Raw genomic sequence first — 21,931 nt, 5'->3', positions numbered from 1 at the left:
GATATGAGAAACTTGGACAAGGCAGTCCCAAATGTAGTGCTGGATGGCATCTGCTACTGTTCTTTTCCTAATGACTTACAAAACACTGAGGTGCCATGTGTGGGTCTATAAAAGGAGAAAAGATGTTTTTGCAGTGAAGTCCAGAGTAAATGTGTTCCAGCATGAGCCTACGTGGACAAATGGTTGAAGTGAGTGTGCTCCAACACTGATCTCAATGGGAGTCCAGTGGTGGATAATATCCAAGTGGCTTGAAGGAAAATAAAAGACTCCATGGGACAGTGACAGCTGAATTACTGAAGGAAGTGAGTAGTCAGACTTACAGGCAGCAATACACACATTCAAGGGCAGATCTCACACTTGTGGATAATACTTGAAGAGGCTGGCAGACACTTGGCTATCAACAGCTGCCAGTAGAAGAGCATTGCTGGACTCTGTTTTGCCCTCAGCAAAAAAGAAAAATAAAGCTCCAGAAAGAATAAAAGATGCTGTAAAAAAGACCATCTACATAAGCCAAAGAAACTCTGACGTATTTAGCTGAATTGCCTAATCCTGGAATACCCCTGAGTCCTACTTTCTAATCTGTAGTGATAAGGGCAGGCCTACTTTTAGAGTTGTATAACCACCATCAATTGATGGTGCTTTCAGTGTCCCCTTAAAACTTTTCCCTTCCTTTCCTTTTTTCTCCCTAATGAAATTTCTCGGCAAGAAATAAATCACAGACATTTCTTCTCTCTGAAACTACTTAACATCCACAGCCACACCTCCATACTTCAAAGTGGTAATGTGTTCACTTGAGCCTCACAATTCCCATCAGGAACCCAGGAGGGCATGCAGCCCTTTAATGCTAATCCTGAGTGGACCTTTCAAGTCAGTTGGTTTTTGGTAAAGGAGAATCTGCTCTCCACCTCCATGTTTGTATAACCAAGGGTGTGACTGTAAAACCCATCAGCAACAACAGAACTGGAGGGACCCTGGGAGGTTGACTGATCATCCCCCTCAACCACAGCTCTTAAAAATTGCTGACAAGGAGAAGCCTTTCTTCACTTGGAACAGGCTGCCCAGGTAAATGGTGGAATCACCATCCCTTCAAGTGTTCCAAAAGTGTGAGGATGTGGCACTGGGGAGATAGAGCTTAGTGGAGAACATGGCAGTGCTGGGCTAATGGTTGGACTTGATGACCTTAGAGTTCTTTCCCAGCCTTAATGAATCTATGATTCTATGATTTCTATAACTACATTGCCATTAGTCAAATCCAAGCCACCTTCCACCCTACTTGCTACCATTAAAAAAAAAAAAAAAGCTTTAGGCATGTGTTGGTTGAGTAAACTCAGAAACAAGGGAATAACTCAGCACCTTCAGTCAGTGTGAGATCTCTCCCCCGCAGGGGCTAAAGAGAGGAAAAAGCTTTTCACACTGCCTTTTGCTCCTGAAGTGTTGGAATTTCTATCAGTCTTAGAGGTCATGCTTTCATTTGCCACCCTCTCCAAAGACAAGAGAAATGGTCAAGTTTGCTAAATTTCTAAAAGAAAAACCATCTATCAGTCTGTACAATTTCTGAAAAGTCCTCTTCTCCACTCCTATATTGCTTTATCTAACTGAATTTTTTGAAGAGCTGTCATTCATTAAGCATAAGATATTAATTCCTGCCTTCAAGTCTCTTCAGAGCCATTTATGACCCTCCATTTCCTCTCCTTAGGATTCCCTGCTACTTTTCATTTAATTGCTGAAACCCCATGTTGTTATCTGTCCCCAATAAGGTAATTTTGTTTATGAACTAACTCCCAAGTAAGAGACATTTTAAGGATTAAATGAAGCGTGGGCTTAATACAGAGTCTTCTAGGGAGAAGTATTTGTAACAAATGCCAATGCTATACATTCACCATGAAATCTTCAGGGCAGTGGGAATATCACATATCATTAAAGATACTTTTCTAAGAGGGGGCTGATTTGGCAGGGTTAGAAAGGATGAGGGTTTCTAGTCCTCAACAGCAGCGTAACACAGACATATCCAGTTAAGGAATGGAAACTCACAGAATGTTTCTTACCTCCTCCTTCAAAGGGAACCCCAAAACCACACAAACACAGAGAGGACAGGGAGACATCAGGCAAGGTTAGTGTGCATTACAAAGAGCTTCACAGAAATTCCATCCAAAAATTTGCTTGGCACATTGCTGGCAATAGATGAGAGCTTTGCACATTAATGAGTGGAGTCCAGCAAACAGTCTCTGCTTCCCAAGCAGAGCTGGCAGCATGCAATGATATGGTGTGTATTTCACTGTCAGGCATGGGAGCTGTTTCATGAGCTACCTCAATGAATGTGCAACGAACACACCAGTGCTGGTTGCACATTCATTGAGGTAGCTCATGAAACATCTTGAGAGTATGGGAGTCACCTTCAGCCCAGCAGAACCATCCTTGTACAACAGCCACATGAAATGTCTAACACTGAAATAGCTCAGCTGAGTTCTGTATGTACTCTAAGGAATCAAGGGGTTATTTGTAATGTCAGAGTTAGCAGAACCAGGATTTGCAGCTTCAATAACAGATTTACACAAAATAACAGGGCCCAGCTCTTGCAGCAAACTCTCCAGTCTGAACCACCCAAGAGCCTCCCCAGGATCACACCGTGCCCAGGCCATCACATCACCCAGCCCTGGCTGCCACATCTCCCCCTTCTGGGGCAGAGGAAGATGAGCCCCAAGGAGCAAGGGCCGTGTCTGCTAACTCAGCAGGTCTCACAACCCTCATCTGGGAGCACAGAGCAGAAACACAGAGTGTTTACTGCACTGCAGCAAAAAACAAACCTCCAGTGATTGCCACAAGTCAGTGTCTTGGCACTGGGAGCACAGGGCGTGGAGTTTAACTGCTAATTAGGACAGGACAGCAGTAAGGGGGAGAACAGGGGAAGAGGCTGGCTTTGGCTCCCTCAGGAGTTAAAAGGCTTTCCCAAATTCAGCCACATAACACATCCTTTAAAAGGAGAGCGATGGCTTCTTCTATGTTAGCAACAAAGCAGAAACTCTCATGCCAGCACTGCCTTCTGATACTAGCTGTCCTTTTATCATCTATTCAGGAATACAACTCTCACAAGGCAGAGTTATATCAAATGACAAATAACAGCTGTAGGGAAAAGAAAAAAGTGTTGCACTTCATTAGAACTCTGTATGACTCTGACAACCAGAAACACACTGCCAAAGTGGCAAACACAGCCAAAAAGACAAGAGAGATCTCACAGCAGCTGTTAAACCAAATGGGAACTTGTTAAAATTAAGGGCCATTTCCCCTCTTTCATATTTAGTCTCAAAACATCATGTAAAGAAATTCAACCTCTTACAAAGACAGACTGAGTCATTAGTGCAGAAGAGATGCGACACCCTTGCAAAGTTTTCAGTTTAAAAGGAAGCAGTTAATACCCAAGCAGTTCCTAAAGCCCTATGAATATGTTAATCTGGTATCAGCTTAAACCCTCCAATATTAAAGTAATAAATCTTACCAGACTGAATTTTACTGCTGTTCACTTGGTGTTACAATATTCCATTATAGCATGCAAGTATTCAACATGGAGGATGCTGATGGGCCTGTAGCAGCAATGCCATCCTGGAACAGACTACACATTTCCTTCTTCCCAGAGAGGTCAAGGCCATTCCTGTCACCACCTATCAGCACTCCCAAATTCTCTGTACCACCAGGCACTGGTGACATGGCACTGGTGACTACACCATGAAAGCAGCTGGGATTGCTGGGGGTAGAGGATTGTATAAGACCTACACAAGTCACACCTGGAGCTGATTTTGTAGAGGTACCACAGAAACCACAGGGAAATACTTGGGGCTAAAAAGTATCCTGCAAGCCAAGCTGTACATTTGGCTCAAAGGATGCTGATTTCCAGAGGGGATGGGATGATTTTGCTTCAATCAGGCTCCTAATAAACACTGACAAACCAACCAAATTAAGTACATAACCAACAGCCAGTTCCAGATTATCCCACAGCAGGAGAGTGCAGTGCTGACAGGTTTTGTTCTCTATTTCTTTAGAGGACAGAAGGTGACTGCACTGTGTAATTCTGCATTTAATTAGTAAGAGCTAGTCTTATATTGGAGAACTGAATGTAAGGACAAACGAGAGACACATTCTTGTTCCAAGCAAGGACTTTTCCAGTTAATCGCTGTGCGGCACGAGCAAACCGCTGCCTCTGCATGTTTCAGCTTCCTGCTCTGCCAGCAAAAGATCTGCCTCCAGTGGATTCACTGATATCTACAAGTACGAGGGTGTCATTGACTGGAAGGTAGAAGAAAAACTGAAACATTTCCAACATGCTCACCTTCTGGCTCTGGGGAGTCCTCCCACACTGAGCACTTTGCACAGCTCTGTGCAGAGCAGGCTCAGGGGCTGTGACAGCAAGAACAACCAAAGAAGTGGGATATAACTGGCAGAAGCACATCCCTATTCACCAGTCCTGGAGTTCCCCACAATCCCCCACAACAGGAGCAGTTTAGATGAGAAATGCTGAGTGTAGAACATGCAACTTTAAATTCCATAGGCAACACTTTTCCCACAACTCCATGGAGTCATTCTGCCACCATGGTACCAGAGGAACATTTCCTGTTGAGAGACTGCTGCTGACTTCAAGTGAAACTAACTCACCTTCAATGTGTCAGGTTAGAAGATGAACACTCATTGTGGGCAGATAGTTACTAGCAGAAGTCTCCTCTAAACCAGTATTTTCCCCTAAATCCCTAATTGCTTCAGCAACACCATCAAAGGCAGGGATAACAGCTGGCATACATGTTTCTTGAAATAATTTGAAAAATTTAACACCAGGGAATTAGCAAAGAATCCTCAAAAGACGGACATGTTAGAAATATTCCAAAGGTGAAAAAAGTCTCCCTCACTGGTTGGACTTCAACTGACACCAGAACCTCTGTCTATGAGGAATCTCCAATCCTCTGTCATAAGAAACTAAAATGAGGAAAACAAAGGCTGCCAAGACAACCCCAAGCAAGCACACCATGGAGCCTGGAACAGGTATCCTGAAAGGAAACTGAGAGCTGCGCTGAATAATGATGGACACATAAAAATGCCCAGTTTACAGAGGCAACTTCTACTACAGGCATGTTCTGCAGCAGACTACAACAATGATTAGGATTGCATAGTCCCAGAAATTAGTTTTCAAAGAATTGGTACATTCACAGAAGAAGAAAATGTTGGCATGAAAAAATAAAACTAAACAAAATCTGCTTTAAAAAAAGATTAAGAGGGCAGTAAACCTAGCAACAGAGCAACCACTATGTAGTGCTGCAATACAGCAGTGAAATTCCAAGTTACCTAAATTGTCACCTAAGGAAAAAAAAAAAAGAAAGACAAAGAGGCTGAAATGGTGTTAGCCAACACAGATAAATCGGTTGACTAATGGATTTGATGCTGATTTAATCTTCTTTTGGCAGTGCCCTGAAAAGCCTGGTTTTTTGCCTTTTCCTACCTAAATGAAATTAACCTATTCCAGAAAATTAAGAACAATTTATCAAGCCACTGAAGACAGACTGTTTGTTGGATCTGGATCTGTATTATTCCATCCAAAACACAAGATAAACTTTGCAATTCAAAAAAACCTGAAAATTGAAGGATTGGTAAAGTGTGGCATCTGGAGTGTCACTGCTCTTTCCTCACACACTTCCTGGCACACCCCAGCACACAGGTTGTACAAATAACCTTTTGTTTGGAACAAGAGTGTTTGGCTCCTGCTACAACACAATTTGTTCTTCATTACCTCAGAAAATGTAATTTCCAGTGCATCAAACAAGAAATTTGGGAGCAGAATATTTCACTGTGACTTCAGGCTCTTTTAATATCAATTTAAAACAAGTGTTGGGTTGGGGCTTTTTTCAAGAAAGTTTTACATGAAAACCTTAATTTCTGAAGATGTCCAAACCACTATTTTGTTCTTCCTCACAGCACAAAAAAAAAAAAATGTTCTCTGCAAAAAAGAATCTAGGAAATTGATTCCATAATTTTTCACCAACAAAGGTTTCTTCTGTAAAACATTATAATTTTGCACTCATTTGAGGACCTGCAGTGCTGCCATTGCTCACTCCCTTGAAGAAAACAAAAACACATCTGCATCTCAGCATTTCAGAAACATCATTGGTTTGAAAGCCAACAGGTACCTAAGAGTAAGAATTAAAGGCCATATTTTCTTCTAGTATTTACTGGTCAATTCTAAAATGAAGGCTGACAAAGAAAATTCAGCTGAAGAATCAGCTAGAGCCAGAATGCTCCATCACAAAGGAAACCCTCTCAGGGAAAGCCCCGTTTAGCACATCTTTCCTCTCAACCTTTGAGCTCTGCCTGCAGGATGCAATAAAAATACGCAATTATCTGTAAAGCCTTTAATGGTGATTTTTAACTTGGGACATGAAGTAGGGCAGGAGGAAACATGCTCAAGAATAACAAAAAAGGTTCAATTAAAAGGGTTTTAAGTGAGAAAAGGCTGATGAAAACACATAGGTTGCACTATATGCCTACATCAATACAACTCAGTGGAATTTCCACCCTCCTGCAAAACTCACAGATGTGACTGCAAGGCCTGGCATCACCAATGAAAGCAGTGGGAGCTGATGAGTAAAGTGTCCCCTCCTTCTGTAGTGCCTGCTTGCTGCAGTCAGCAGGACAGCTCCCTCTCTAACATGAGGCTGCATTCAATGAGTAGAGAAAAATCAGGAGTAAGAGCAGAACGTGCAGGACAACGCTCAAAACTGCTGCTAGTCCACTTTAAACCCATAAGTCACCCTCAGATTCATTCTGGGGTGGATATGACAGCAGAAGGAAAATGACAGCCCCTCCCAATTCCCTGTGTTGTTTTCATACAGGATTGGGATGAAGGCAGAAAAAACCCAGGAGAGAGGTTGTGAGGGAAGACGGGGACCAGGATGGATGGAATGCTGGGGAAGTCAGGGGGTGTGGGCACTGCACACTCTCTCTAGAGACCCAGAAAGTAGAGTTGTCTTCAACTTTTGACACTTTGGGAACCATGCAAGACCCCTGTCAGCAGAAGCACAAGGCTCAGCCCTGCCCCTGCAGACAGCAGGGCAAGGCACAATGACACATCTGCATTTCACATTATCCATTTAAGCCAGGATTCACATATTTTTTCCCCTCAGACTGCTGTGTCATGGGAAGCCAAACCCAGTTCTCACTGAACTAGTGTGACCTCTACAAGGAGAAGCAGTAGGTCTTAAAATGCTCCTTCATTTCCCTACAGGCAGAGCTGGAAATTGAAATGCTCTGTCCAGTACACGCAGCCTGAGCCAGGGTGAGCGTGCTGGAGACTGCATGGGAACAAGCCCTCTGGAAACAAACCCAACTTTGCTATTTCCTGGATGTGTTGGGTCCAGCCTCTTTGGGCACATGATGAGAAAGATGCTTTGTGCCTTACCTCACCACAGTGCATCCTACAACATGTTTTGGGGTGACGTGTCCACAGCCCACACCCACTAGTGCCATGCTATGACAGTACCTGCTCTAAATATTTACCCTCCCTCACTTACACATTCTCCTGCAATGTGCAAATAGTGTATAAAGATGGCATCAGGATTAATTTGGATTGTTATCCATGGACAGGGGCTTGTAAAGGAAGGCAAAGCTGGCTCCTCTCTGTATTATGAAGAAAAAGGAAAGCACATTGGGAAGGTTATATACTGCTGACACCATTTAAAGTCCGGGGAAAGAAAGCCCTACTTTAGTAGTCTTCTGATCATTTACAGATTTCTTTCCATGGATGTGGTCATATGTTTATAACAACATTTGCAGCTGCTGCAACAGTCACATAAACATTGAAAGGGCATAAATTCAAAAGTTCAAATAATGACATTCCTTTAATTCTGATTAATGTTCATTACTAATCATCCCAGAACCAATACTCTGGAGATGCATTTTGCAAACTTGAATGACATCATGTGAATTACCCACATACTATCAAACACAAAACTAGATATTTCATAAAGCCCAGGTTGAAAGGCACTAATTTCTTCAACTCTGTAGCACTTAGGGTATGTAGTTTTTTAGACAGTTACACAGATTTTGACTCTGGCACAGAGTATCATGTGAATGATTATCTACACACATTTCCCAGAGACACAATCACAGAGGCCTTAATGGAGAACACCACACAACTACATATGGTAAAAATAACAAAAATCAAACATACTTTATCATAGAATCATAGAAAACCAGGCTGGAAAGGGGCCCCAAGGATCATCTAGTCCAGCCTTTCTTGGGAAAAAGAAATCTCCCTAAGACATTGTTGAGACACTGAAAATATGTGGAAAACTGGAAAGAGCACTCATTCTGAGAGCATAAATCATCATACTCTTAAAAATAACAGAATTGGATAATTATTTCTCACTAGGAAAAGCAAAAAAGCATTTTATGAGACTCATAAATCCACATCCCACAGACAAGGGAATCCTTACCATTCCTCTCTTTCTCCTTTCTACCCCACTCCCTTGGTGCTTTCTTCTATTTTTCAGTAAAAAATAGGAAAAGTGAGTGCAGTGGGAAACCTCATGTGGTAGGAAAACTAACCCACTTGGTACTTCCCTTCCCACTACTGACAAGTCTCAAAGGTAAATTCCCTCCTTTCCCTTTATGGGAAGGGACATTCCCAGCAGGGCTGATCCTGGTGTACTGAAGCAAGCATGAACACTCACACTGCTTTTGTGGCAACAACATCAGCACCATCCCTCTCAAGATGTTTTTGAAGGATGGATTTAGCAGAGGATTATAGGTAACCTTATAATAAATTGTTCCTGGCACTTTTTCTAGTCTTCAAACTCCAGCTCATCCCATCCCATCCCACAGCATTAATTGTCCTGTTTTCCAGTTTTAGGAGGATAAAGAGCATAAGCACCAGAAAAGATAAAAACTGCAGAAAGTACTCACTCATAAAGTAACTTAAAATTCTTCCTCTTGATTGGGAATATACTTGTATACATCTGAAGTGTATGAATTCACAATTATGTCTGATATAATAAATAAAAAGTTTACTAATGCAAGGGGTTGAAATACATGGAGCTGTAGAAAACTTACATTTTGACTGTTTTCCTTTTGGTTCAGTACCCTGCATTTTCAGGTCTCTATTAAAAATGCCTTGGACTTTCTGAGTGACACTAGAAGCAAAAAGTTTTCAGAAAGCCAAGTAAATAAGGTCAGTGTTTGCCACATTCAATTAATGCACAGAGGTCTGTTAAGGTAGTGTTTTCTCATACCTCATGGAGAACAAAGGGTTGATGAATGCTCTGAGCCTGAGAACAGCCACATCAAAGCAGACCTGAGGGTCATCTGGTGCCATGCCCTGTACCACCACTGCCAGAAGGAGCTGCCTCATGGAAAAGTTCCTTTTTGCCTTATATGCACATTTACATTTTTCAGCACTAACAGAGTGTTTTGACAAGCTGCAATCGACCTCCAGTCTGCAGTGAATTTTGACTTTTTGTTCCAATTTTAAACACCAAAACCCAAATCTGGACATGACAATTCCCCATAGTACAGAAATTAAGAGTCAAAGACATTCACTCCCTAAAACAATATACAAGGCCAAATTTGTCATCTTTTTCTGCCTTTCCCCATTTGGCAGAGGGGAATAATCCCATACAATAGCACATGTTTGATATGATTGTCATAGGGAAATTAGAGTCTTATATCTAGAGAAGGAGAAGTCCTACATTACTAAGGTTTCCTCTGCCACCAAGGGAAAGAAACATTGCCTCCTGGTGATTAAGACTGTAATTATTATTAGAAATTCTGAAATACTTTGAATTACGAGATACATTTTCTTTAAATGGGCACCATCGTTAGTGCAAGTTGATTTGAACCAATGATTTATTCATGGCTTAATAACTCTGTTTGCTTCACATGCTCAGCACATTTTGCTCAGTATATTGTATTACTGGCTGGTTGCTATAAACAGTCCATTTAAAATTAGACAGAAGCTTTTGGAAAAGTTCTATTTCTAACAGATATGTGAATTAGAACTGCATTGATCAGGAACTACTGTTTTCTTCTAAACTCTCTAAAATTTACCTGTGTGCCTCAGGTTCTCAAAAATGTTCACAGGTTCTAAAAAGGATTCAGCATACACTGAAGTTCCCATTCAAACAAAACTTTCTATTCAGGCCAATCCTAATATTCAGTCAATTAACAATCAAGAGAAAGTCTGCCAGACAGCACTGCCAAATTGTGACATTTCTGCAAATAAATCAGAATCAGACTTCCCCATAGTGGTGTTAATAAAATACATCCAGCCTTGCCAATAAATCTGCAGTACTTTTCTCCATCTTCTGAAGTAAAAAACTTTGGCTTTACTGGTGTTGTTACAAAGCAGGTCTTAATCAAAAATAGCCATGGAAGAAGATAAAAAAGTCTTTAACATTTGGCTAGATACACTTTTGTCAAGAAATTATACCTTTTTACCAATGTGAAATTAAAATGTAGTTTTTTTACTGAAATTCTTCCAAAGTTCTGGTTTGATGGTGTTGGAGAAAAACCACACTACACCACTGATGATGTACAGAGCTCTACAACCAGCTCCTCTTGGGCTACTTCATATTTTAACTTTTAAAGATATTGCCAGGGACCAAATACAGTTGTTTGCTCTCCACAGTGCTTACAGCACTTTATAAGGGTCATATGCTGTTCCCTTTCCTGAAATTTCCATGTTGCTATATCTTAATTGGTCAGCCCTTTCAGGATGACAGTTTTTACTTGGCTCTTTGGAGAAGGAAACATTTCTAAAAGAAGCATCACAGTCAAGTATGTATAAAGCTGGGAGGTCAACACCTGCTCCCTATTATACTCTTTCCTCTACTCAGAGCAGGAGATGAAGTTACATGTATGCTAAGAGGCACTGTTTGTTTAAAACCTTTTTTTCTGAATGGTGTGAAAAATTAGAATCTAAATCAAACACGAATTAGATAAAGCCATAAGCTGGAATGATGGGGCAGGGATTGTCCCTATGTGCTGGGCACTGGTGAGGGCACACCTGCAATGCTGAGTTCAGTTTTGGACCCCTCACAAGAAGGACATTGAGGGGCTGCAGTGTGTCCAGAGAAGGACAACAGAGCTGGGGAAGGGTCTGGAGCACACGTCTGATGAGGAGCAGCTGAGGGAGCTGGGGATGTTTATCCCAGAGAAAAAGAGGCTCAGGAGGGACCTTTTCATCTGTAAAACTGCCTGAAAAGAGGTTGTACCCAGGTGGGAGCCAAGCTCTTCTCCCAGGTAAGAAGCAATGGACAAGAGGAAATGGCCTCAAGATGCTCAAGGGTAGGTTTAGATTGAATATTATGAAAAATTTATTTACCAAAAGGGCGGCCAACCTTTGGAACACACTGCTCAGGGACATAGTAAAGTCATTATCCTCTCAAGGATTTAAAAGATGTGGAGATGTGGCATTTAAGACGTGGTTGAGTGATGAACACGGCAGTGCTGGGTTAATGGTTGAATCTTGGAGGTCTTTTCCAACCTAAACAATTCTATGATTCTCTGATGTATTGGTATCCTAGTGATGCAATCATTATTTTTGTTAGCCAGCACATTTAAAGAAAACATCAGGCTATCAATTAGTATGCAAAAGTCCATTGTTTAGCTCAAACAACTTGGCTGGCCGTATCTCCATTGTCTCAGAACAACACTGAAACATGCACTCTTGTTTGGTCCCTTAGCCTTTAAAGCATCTGTTCATACAAACCCCTGCCTGAGCTGCCAGAATCACTGATAAAACAATTTACTTTTTTTTAGAAATTGCAGCTTTTGGTAAGATGACAAGGCACACGATACACTTGTGTTGGTGTATGAGTGCCTGGGCCGACAGGATTGGGCTTGTGTGTTTTTTAAACACTTAACTTTGAACAATTGAAAATAAAAATCTGGTTTTCAACACAGATAAAAGACAATAAAAGTTATATTAATAAATAAATATTAAGTAAGTAATTAATAGGTATCACACACACTCAGGTTCCAATGCAGCTGTAATTACAGATGAGATTGTGCATGAAGATATTCAGAGATTAAGGAAGAAGTCTGGCAGAAGAGAGCAAATATTTTCCATGCTGTGAAACCCAGCTCACTGGCTTTACATTGCTTCCCAGAGTGAAACTGTCTTGGCCCACTTCCATGGGAGTGTCACAGGAGAGGAAAACTGAGATGAAGACTCATGGCAGGCAAACCAAAACACCAGACTCAATCTCACCCTTTCCTTTTAAGCCCTATGTAAATCCATTCACATGGACACCAGCTTCAGTTTCTGAACAATGATTCAGAACACAGATCTTAAGTCAGAAGGCAACAAGCTGCTTCACAAATTAATTTTGGACTCTTCTTGCTCTATTTCTGCCTTTTTGCTGCTTGAAACTAGCTGTGTTTTGTTGCTCTGCTAAACTGTTTTAATGCAGGTCATTTACTACCCAGACAGAAGGGAAAGGGCAAAAGCAGAGGTGGCTGATCTCTTTAATGCACAATCTTGCAGCACTTTCAAAATCTGTATGAAGATTGCCTTGTTCTGCTTTGAATTTTATCTGGCTTCTTACTTCTCAAGATACTCACAACACAATTACAGGCAGACACTGTTAGCCCCTGAAAAAATTACTACAGCAAGATTGGGAGGAAGGCAGGGAAGTACAAGAGGCAGAGGGAACAAATCTGATGCATTAGCAGATATCTACTTTTTGGATTCACAGACTTAATATATTTAAACAACCCATAAGCCTTTGCAAACTTAGGTGTTACTGGACTGATGAGTTATTATACTCTTTTTGATAGAAAATGCTGAAGAATTCTGCTCTTGGTGGTAGAGATTGAGAGTTTCTGAAAGTCAGTAGCTTTCCACAGCTTGGAAATGCACTTAAAAGCTAAAATAATTTTCGATGAAGGGAGAAAGAATGAGACAAAGAAACTAATGTGATGTGAGGGAAAACTATAGCTCCACAGGCAGGTGATCTGTAGGTTTCACATCCCTCCACCAGCACTTCTCACAAAGAAGAAGCATTGTTCCTAATACAGCTCTTAAAATGCAAACTGGGCACTTCTGACAGAAATAAAGTAAACCAGGTGATGGGATAGTGTCATGCTTTACCTCAGCAAGTAACCAAACACCACATAGCTGCTCACTCATCTCTTTCCAGTGGAATGGGAGAGTGAATAAGGAGGGAGGAAAAATTTGTGTGTTGAGAAAAAGACAGTTTAATAGCAGAGAAATGGAAGGGAAGTAGTAACAATAATAGAATTAGAATATGCAACACAAGTGATGCACAATGCAATTGCTCACCACCTGACAACTGATGCCCAGCCAGTCCCTGAGCAGCAGCCCCTGGCCAGCTTTGCCCATAATTTATAGGCTGAGTATGACACCATACAGTCTGGAATATCCCTGTGGTCAGTTGGGGTCAGCTGTCCTGGCAATGCCCTTTCTAGCTTCTTATGCCCCCCTTGCTGGCAGGGCAGCATGAGAAGCTGAAAAGTCCTTGAGTTGGTGTAAACACTAACTCAAGCTTAGCAACAACTAAAACATCAGTGTGTTATCAACACTATTCTCATCCTAAATCCAAAGCCCAGCACTGGGCTCCAATTAACCCCATCCCAGCTGAAACCAGGACAGACGGACCCAAACACATCTTAGCTTCTTTCAGGTACCACAGCTCTATAAATCTTCTTGTCTAGGACAGAGAAAGCAGCACATAGTCTGTCTGAAGAGTATTGGCCTGGCAGCAGTCCCCTGGAAAGGAGGCTCTTGTTACAGTCCACAGCTCGCCATCATCCTAAAGAACTCACATCTTCTGTCTTCCTTTCACAAGGGTGAAAAAGAAGAATAAACATTACCAGGCCCAGTTTTGTGGAAGGGATATCAACAGCACTGGGGTTTGTTCACAGCTGCCCAGAAAGCCAGGACAAGAGCTTTCTAACCACTCACACCCTCCACAAAAGGAAACTGAAAACTGTTTTTGACAAGCACACAGACACAGATCACAGGCAGAGGCATATGAAAGGGGCTGTATACAAGCCAAAGCTACTTTCATCTCTTTTGCCACTGAAGGACACTTCAGCTCAGACTGTCCTTTTACCAACACTGCAGGGAACTTCCACAACAGCTTCCCCTGTTCTATTCCTGTGCCACTTCAAGGCCACTTCAGCAGAGACCTCACTTTTAAAGTCAGCACCAGCCAGGCCAAAAGGTCCAGAATCAGAAGACTTTTATACAGTCTTGTTTTAGCATGATAGCAAAATATCTATCTTCCTATTAGAGCAGAGCTGTTCAAGTCACTTGTGTCCAAAGAAGGACAAGGAGGCTGGTGGAAACATTCAAAAACATGTAGATGTGACACTTAGGAACAGGATTAATGATGGACCTGGCACTGTTAGGTCAATGGTAGGACTCAATGATCCTGGAGATTTTCCAATTCTACTTTGAGTTCTAGGATGACTAGAGTCATTCTCTCTCCTGATTCCACTCTCATGGACCACTCAGCACAGTGGGAGAACAGGCACTCAAAACCCTACAGAGACACAGCACACACTGTGTCCAATGCCTTTGTTGCCAACAGGGAGTTGCCAAGCCCTGCAGTTCCTGTTGGTGTGGCAGCTCAGAGCTATGGCATCGCAGCCAGGGTGCCACTACAAATACAGCTGTACCACCAGCTACTTTCAGTATTTAGAAGGCTTCCAATTCAAATCCAACCCAGTTACTGTAGAAAGGATTTAGCACACACTGAGACCCCTGCTTTCAACAAAGTCCAGCAGTTAAAACAGATCCCTCGGAACAAAAAGGGCCAGTGAAGGGTTTCTGAAGAAGTGCAAGCCACTGCCACATGCTTTTCTGTGCTGGCATCCTCCTCCACCTGCAGTCAGCAACCAAGTGCATTTAGATGCCCCACACACAGCACCTTTCCCAAGCCTTCCTCATTTCCTGGTGAAAGATCAGTCTCAGCAGAATTAGAGAAGCAAGGGTGAGTGAAAGGACAAATACAAAATGAATGTTTAGCAAGAATTGGCTTCTCTCTCTGTTCTTTAAAAAAATAAGTGCTTTTCTAGAACAACACAGTGCAGAATAACCATTCAGCTTTCTATTTCAGAATGAATTTGTCTTACATGTCCATAGCAGAAAGTTAAACTCAACAAAGGGCTGCTCAGCACTTCCTCTTCATGGACATTCTGCATCCTTCCATTCCACTTTGGGGACAATTTTAGTCCAGCTAAGGCAGTCTTGTAGCCAAGGGCTTGACACAACAACTCCCCAGGCAGGGACATCTTCCACTATCCCAGGTTGCTCCAAGCCAAGTCCAAATTGGCCTTGAACAGTTCCAGGGACAGGGCACCCACAGCTTCTCTGGGCAACCTGTGCCAGTGTCTCACCATCCTCACGTTGCCATCTTATTGCAGGGGTTCCATACTGTTGTCTTCTTATTACACAGGTTTCATGCCTTCTTGATGTTTCTCATGGGCAGCTCCTCAGAGCACTGACTCTCTTCTTCACAAAGCAGCCAGTTCCCTTCTCAACAAACCACCTCACTCTTTTATAGCACTCTTCTTCTCATTGCTTACAGCTGTGGTCTGTTAAAGTCAGGCCTGCTCCTAATCTTTGATAATTAACCCAGCTGCAACTCCTTAGGGGTAAGATTACTTTCTACACTATTTTCTTATATTCTACCCACCTACATCCTCATACTGAAGGATTTTGTCTTAATATCTCATCTAAACCAGCCTTCTGTCAGCATGAAGCCCTTCTGCCTTCTCCTGTCCCTACAGCCCCTGTAAAAAGTCACTCTCAAGTTCTCTTGCAGGCCAGGCCATAGACAGCTTTGCTGACTACCAGGAACTGAAACTCATTTAAAAACAAGGAAGAGAAAAATAGAAGAGTTGATTACAAACCAGGATCATATTCCAGGAAAAAGGTGTTGGAGTTTGATCATCTGTCTTCATTCCACATGGGAGGAGAAACTGGTATCTCTACAGATTTGTTAGAAATTATTAAAAGAATCACTTTTAAAGGAAAGAGGAAACTGTAAAAGACTGGTCTGCCAAAGCAATGGAAACAGCCCAGAAGCAGCAACTGGTTTTGTAATGCTAACGATCAATCAGAAGAAACCCAACCTCTCCTGGGAGAAATTTGTCTCAAAAAGGAAATAACAAATGAGACAACTGGAGGGAATATACCAGTAAGGAAGAACAGATGCTGCCACAGCAAGACTGAAAGAGTCTAGCTCCTTGTAAGCCCTGTTTGTTGCTTCCCCACTCCTGTTTCCATATCTGTATAATTTACTCCAAAGCAAATTTATTATTTTAAAGACTCCATGGAGAAAGCTTTGCGTGTGCTAAGGGACACAGTGCTAACTACTTCTTCTTCTTCCCTATTATCAAAGGCTTTGACTAGTCTGGGATTTAGCAAGACTTTTAATTAATGGCTTCCAAAGGTACATCCACACTGGAAAGACTTCTCTCATTAGCTAATTAGTCTATTGTCTTATTTAGGCAAGTCAGTTTTACTTCCTCGTTGCCTTGCATGGGGAACTCTGGTTTTCCCACCTAGGTTTTCCCTCAAGTCAGTTCTTGGCTTCTCTGTCTTCACTTGCTTTCTGGAAGGACTTAGAGCAAGGTGCTGGCAGATGGCATGGCCTCACCTTTCCATGCAAGTCTAGAGCAGGCAGGGAATGTTTGTTCACTGCAGCTGTTCTGAAAACAGGGCCCCCTCGAGTCCCCAGCAAGGTCTTGGGTCATTAGGAACTGGCTCATCAGCATCTGTCAGGAACAAGAGTGCATTGTCTTACAAATTCTCTGTTTTCCTAAGAGGATAACACCAGTGCCAGTGGGGTTGGAATGAGATGATCTTTAAAATCGCTTCCAAAACAAAGCATTCTCTAATTCTATCCCTGAAGGGCCTGAAGAGCAGTACATGTGCTGAGATGTTCAATCCTCCTAACCTAGGTGAGGAGTGACCTGAGGTCAGGCACCTTCCAGCAGGCTGTGCTTGTTGAACTGCTCTGGGCCCAAATGTATCTCAGCAAGGAATGCAGGTGGATCCTCTGCAGGAGCTGCAAAACTGTGCCTTGTCAGAGCCAGCAGAGCTGTGACTGCTGCTCCTCCTTGCTCTGACTGCTGGCCATGGTATTAACTCTCAGCAGACAGAACTGCCTCTTCAAAGGCAGGGATTTGCTCACAGCCTCCCACCACAAGCATCCCTCCTTCTCCCATCACACCTGTGTTTTTCTGCAATCCTCACACCACACTTCTCTCTTCCCTAGAGAAACTCCCACAGATGAGCACGGCAGAGGCAGAGTTTGCAATCCACACTGACTGTTTTGGTGCCTATCAGCTACACCTACTCTTAAAGTGTTTTGTCAGCAAGCTTTCCACTCAGTCCAATTAATTTTGACTAATCACTTTTGGTTATTAGAAAGACTGTTTAAGACACAAGCCATCATGACAGAGCTCACCACTGACTTAATGCTCACATCTTAGGGACAGTAGAACAATTTTTTTTTTTCATTTCTATTCTTCCCTTGAAAAAGCCAAGATAAAATCTCTGCCTTGACAACATGTACATAACATTCTACATAAAGGCATCAGTATACTTCATTCTAGCTTAATTTCTCCCTGCAAAGCAGAGCACTGAAAACTCCAGAGATGCTGCCAATATTTTTGGAAAGGTCAGAAAAAAACCAGGCAGAACTAGTGATGGAAAGCAGAGGGCAGCTAACTCTTCAACTCATCCTTGTTTTGGAACACCTCTCCTATGAAGGAAAGGTTGGATATTAATTCAAATTCTTGGGGGTGTTCAGCCTGGAGAAGGTTCCAGGGAGACTTTACAGCATCTCCTAATACCTAAAGAGGTCTGTAAGAAAGATGGGCACAGACATTTTACCAAGGATTGTTGCACTAAGACCAAGGGGAAATGGGTTTAAATTAAAAGAGGACAGATTTAGATTAAATACTAGGAAAAAGTTTTTTATCATGAGTATGGTGAGCCACTGGTATGGGCTGCCCAGAGAGGTGGTAGGTGCCCCATTCCTGCAACATTCAAGGCCAGGTTGGACAGAGCTCTGAGTGACCTAATCTGGTTGAAGATGTCCTTGCTCCGTAAAGGAGGGCTGGACCAGATGATCTTTAAATATCCCTTTCAATCTAAACCAATCTGTGAATTCTATGATCTTTGCTACTGCTGTTTATTGAGGTGCTGAGATCATACTGACCATTTGTAAATTAGCTATTGTGCCAAACTCAGAAGAGACAGCTATTTTCAGTCAGATACTAACAGATACTGCCAGTGTGAGCACAATCTGCCTTCCACCAGGAGTCAGAAGAGCAGAGGTGAGAGAGGAGCTTGAGAGAACAGCAGAAATACTAACTTTGGCAACTCCAGACTCCAAAGCTACTGGAAACCTCTTCCAGGAATATTCTGTGTTGTCATGACTTGCTTTCCGTCTCTGTAACAGGAATTAGAAAGGGTGTTTGCTACACTTGAGGTAAAGCTAATGCACCTTATGCCCACATCTTCATGGCACCACTGGCCAAACTCTGAGTTTCAGCTCTGACCTCCTCCCTTAACACACAGAGAAGCCACAGGAGTGTCCTGGGGGTGCTGTAAGGCTGGGCTACTTCACTTGGCTGGGCAATCAGTCACAGAGCCTGGGGTTTGCTGTTATTTGGGCTGGCTCATGACAGCTCTGCAAAGAAGCCATCAGGCCAGTGTTGAGAAATCTCCACCACCTTCCCAGCACTCCACAAATGAGACATTCAGAAAGTTCCAGAGCATCTCAAAGATGAGAAGGGAGGACCTTTACATGTAGAGGTTGAAGAACAAACTCAGCTGGCAAAGGTGTAGTAGTAGAGGAAGACTGCCCTGGCTCTGCTCCCTGAGGCACTGCTGGCAGTGCCAACACAGAGGTATGACCCAGACAACTTCAGGGAAAAGCTGCAGGTAGGGAATGACACAATGCACAGCCCTTGTCCTCAGACAGCGTGGGGCCAGGCTAATGACACAGGCTTTGTTCTCCCATTCTGTTTAAAAAAGCAATGACTTGTGTGGATGCTGGCTTTGGAGTACGTGCTTGGCAATGCCAGCAGATAAACAGAAAGGATTTCCATGGAATACCACTTCTGAAAGAAATACATTTAAGTTATTTTTGAAATATTATTAAATCCAGTAGTGAATATTTTGAATGTGGTATAATCCATTTTCCTAGAAACCAGCCAAGAAAAACTGACAGCAGCACAAGGGAAGTGCCACCATGCTGCCATCCCTGTCTCACTACTCTCTCAGGGACACGAGCAGGAGCCTCACATGCCTCCCTCCTCCATCAGTGTGACTTACAAACACAGCTCCCATCAGCTCTTCTCTCACCAGGCAAGCCTGGATCCTTCTTGCTGATCCTGACCCTGCTCCCCTATGAGCCAGGCACTCTCCATCAGCCCATGGAAGCCCCAAAGCTGAGTGCTGACAAATGCAGTGGGAGGGCCAATGCAAGCCACTAAAAAGACTGAGCAGGGGTATTTCAGCAACCTGCAGGTGGGACTGAGGGCCAAAGAACTGACACAGCAAGATCTGGATGGCTCTTGCCATTGAAACTGGCCAGCAGACGAAAGCAGGAGACAAGCAGGTGAATTGGGTGGGTGCAGAAGAACCACCCCTGAGCACAGATCATCATCTCACAGTCTCCAGTAGTTCTACCCTAAAAGCAGAGCCCAAATCCATACCAGGCACCAGGACTCCAGTCTTCTACTCCCTCTTACCTTCTATGTGTTGTTGACTCCACAAACCCTCCTTTGCCACGGTTGTATGCAAGTGCAGGGACAGCCTAAGCTGCAGTGATCACCTAAAGAAATAGAGTCTCCCCACCTTAGGAACATAGGAAAGAAAGTTAGTTACTTTGCACGCATCATTGGAAAATCCTGGACCACCTGGGGAACATCTCCCTCTCCTAAATTGCTCCTTCTGAATAGACAAGTAGGATGGGCTGTGCCCCCATCCTGGCTCCTGCTGTGGGCACACTGGGGAGGCTGCTCCCTCCCACCTGGCTGTCAGGCAGAATTTCCTGGGGCAGCATAGCCAGGGCTCCATTTCCTAATGCATCCAAATGCAACTCTGCTGTGGATTTCACCCATCCCATTAAGATTCAATTTGATCTATTTTCTACTGCAGTATCTGCAGAAATAAAACTCACAGCTGAGATCTGAAGGCCATACAACACGCTAAGAGTAAGATGAAATATGTTAAACTCCATTTAAGTTACAGCTCACAGAGCCCACGGGAACTGCAGGCTGAGTGCCTGCTCAGCACCACAAGGTTGGGGTTTGCTCCTAAAAACACCAGGGTCTCTCAAGCCCACCTACCCTTACTGCAAAACATGAGTGTCAGCAACAGGCAAGGCTGCCAGCTCTCCCCACCTTTCCTCTCAGCATGGGGAAGAGGTGCAGCTCAGTCAGTCTAAGTACTCCACTGCCCACCCTGGGCACAGCTTTTGCTGTGCTTGGTACATCCCATCACAACTCCTGCTGGGGCCAGATTCTCACCAGTCCATTAGCATTCCCACTTATCCCCCTCCTCCCTCACCCTCTGTGCATCCTCCTGCCCCAGGCCCGAAGCATTGCACCCATGTCAAAGGACAAGCAGGGCTTCAGGGCAGGTGGGACTCTGTGCCCTACAGACACCACAGCATTTGTCAACATCACATCTCAAGGTGATGCTGGGGATTGTTCAACAAAGCAAGATCTGAGGTCTTGCAACACAAGGCAACAAGGGGATGGTCTCAGAAGAGACTCACTGGTCCTCATTCCAATTTTCAGAAATGAGGAGAGTTAAACATGAGAAAGCTACACCACAGGTTTCCTTTTACATCTTCCAGAAAAAGCAGTCCCATCAGACTAGGGCTGTTGCAGACATGGCTGTCCTGGGATTGTGGCACAGCCTTCTGCTAAGGACTGTCCTGTCCTTCTCCACCTCTGCTCTCTGCTGTGGGACAGACCTGGAAGGAATTAAACATCCTGCACAGAGAGACAAAAGCAAACAAAAGGCAAACAACAAAATGCAAACAAAATTTAAAAAAAGAGAAAAGTATAGGACATCAACTCCTTGGGCAGCAATTCTCTTTGGAGCTGAAAAGAAAAGAAGAGCCTTTGCTAGGGACAGGGAAGGGCACAGGGCTAGGAGGGATTGAAAAAGGGAGAACAGGAGCTCAGCACTGTGCTGAACATGGCTTGCTCTCTTGTTCATAGGGTGGCCATCTGGGGAGGCAGGGTGTTATTTTACATGATACAAGACACAAATTGCACTGATCTGCCTAATAACAGGAGTTTTGTTTCAACTAATTTCAATTTCACCTGTTATCCATGTGTAACAGAACTTTTGTCAAACACTGCAAAGACAAATAATCTTCAGTTCAGAAATGCCAGAATCACTGTTTCTAGTGGAAACCTGATTCATTGGTGTATTGGTTGTGCAGGACCTGGTTTTTGGTAGCAGGAGAGCCACAAAGATGGCTTCTGTGAAAAGATCCTGGAAGCTTCCACCTTGTCCAGCAGAGCCAACCTCTGATGGCTTTGCTGCTGGCCAAAACTGGGCCAATGAGAGAGGTTGGTAATGCCTCTGTGATTACATATTTAGGGAAATCAAAACAAAGTCACAGGTTTTGCTTCTAGTCAGAGGAGGAGGTGAGAACATGTGAGGGAAAACAACATGGAGACACCAAGGTCAGTGGAGAAGGAGAGGGAGGAGGTTCTCCAGGCACCAGAGCCAACATTCTTCTGCAGGTCATGGTGAGACCATGGTGAAGCAGCCCATGGGAATCCCTGGGGGATGCAGAGATCCACCCACAGCCCGGGGGGATCCGTGGGGGATGCAGAGATCCACCCACAGCCCAGGGGGATCCCTGGGGGATGCAAAGATCCACCCACA

General features: G+C 43.4%; 1 protein-coding gene across 4 annotated transcripts in view; it reads right to left on the bottom strand.

Moving 5' to 3' along the window:
* GPR50 (G protein-coupled receptor 50) overlaps nucleotides 1-21,931 on the bottom strand; it is a 44,735-nt gene that overhangs the window by 15,345 nt on the left and 7,459 nt on the right. The window contains exons 2-4 of one of the 4 annotated variants that reach the window (XM_059859748.1): nucleotides 19,771-19,876; nucleotides 18,387-18,464; nucleotides 16,662-16,779 (exon numbers count right to left, since the gene is read on the bottom strand). The exons of 2 other annotated variants lie outside the window; for them this stretch is intronic. In XM_059859748.1, the coding sequence (XP_059715731.1) occupies nucleotides 16,662-16,779 (118 nt within the window). In that variant the 5' untranslated portion in view covers nucleotides 18,387-18,464; nucleotides 19,771-19,876. Of the gene's footprint in view, nucleotides 1-16,661; nucleotides 16,780-18,386; nucleotides 18,465-19,770; nucleotides 21,920-21,931 lie in introns of those variants that run through there. One more of the 4 variants, XM_059859747.1, reaches the window with a different exon arrangement.

The sequence above is a fragment of the Haemorhous mexicanus genome, chromosome 14, assembly GCF_027477595.1.
Source record: "Haemorhous mexicanus isolate bHaeMex1 chromosome 14, bHaeMex1.pri, whole genome shotgun sequence".
Classification (NCBI taxonomy): Eukaryota; Metazoa; Chordata; class Aves; order Passeriformes; family Fringillidae; genus Haemorhous; species Haemorhous mexicanus.
Note: the sequence above shows the minus strand (reverse complement) of the source record. Positions and strands in the feature narration are given on the sequence as shown.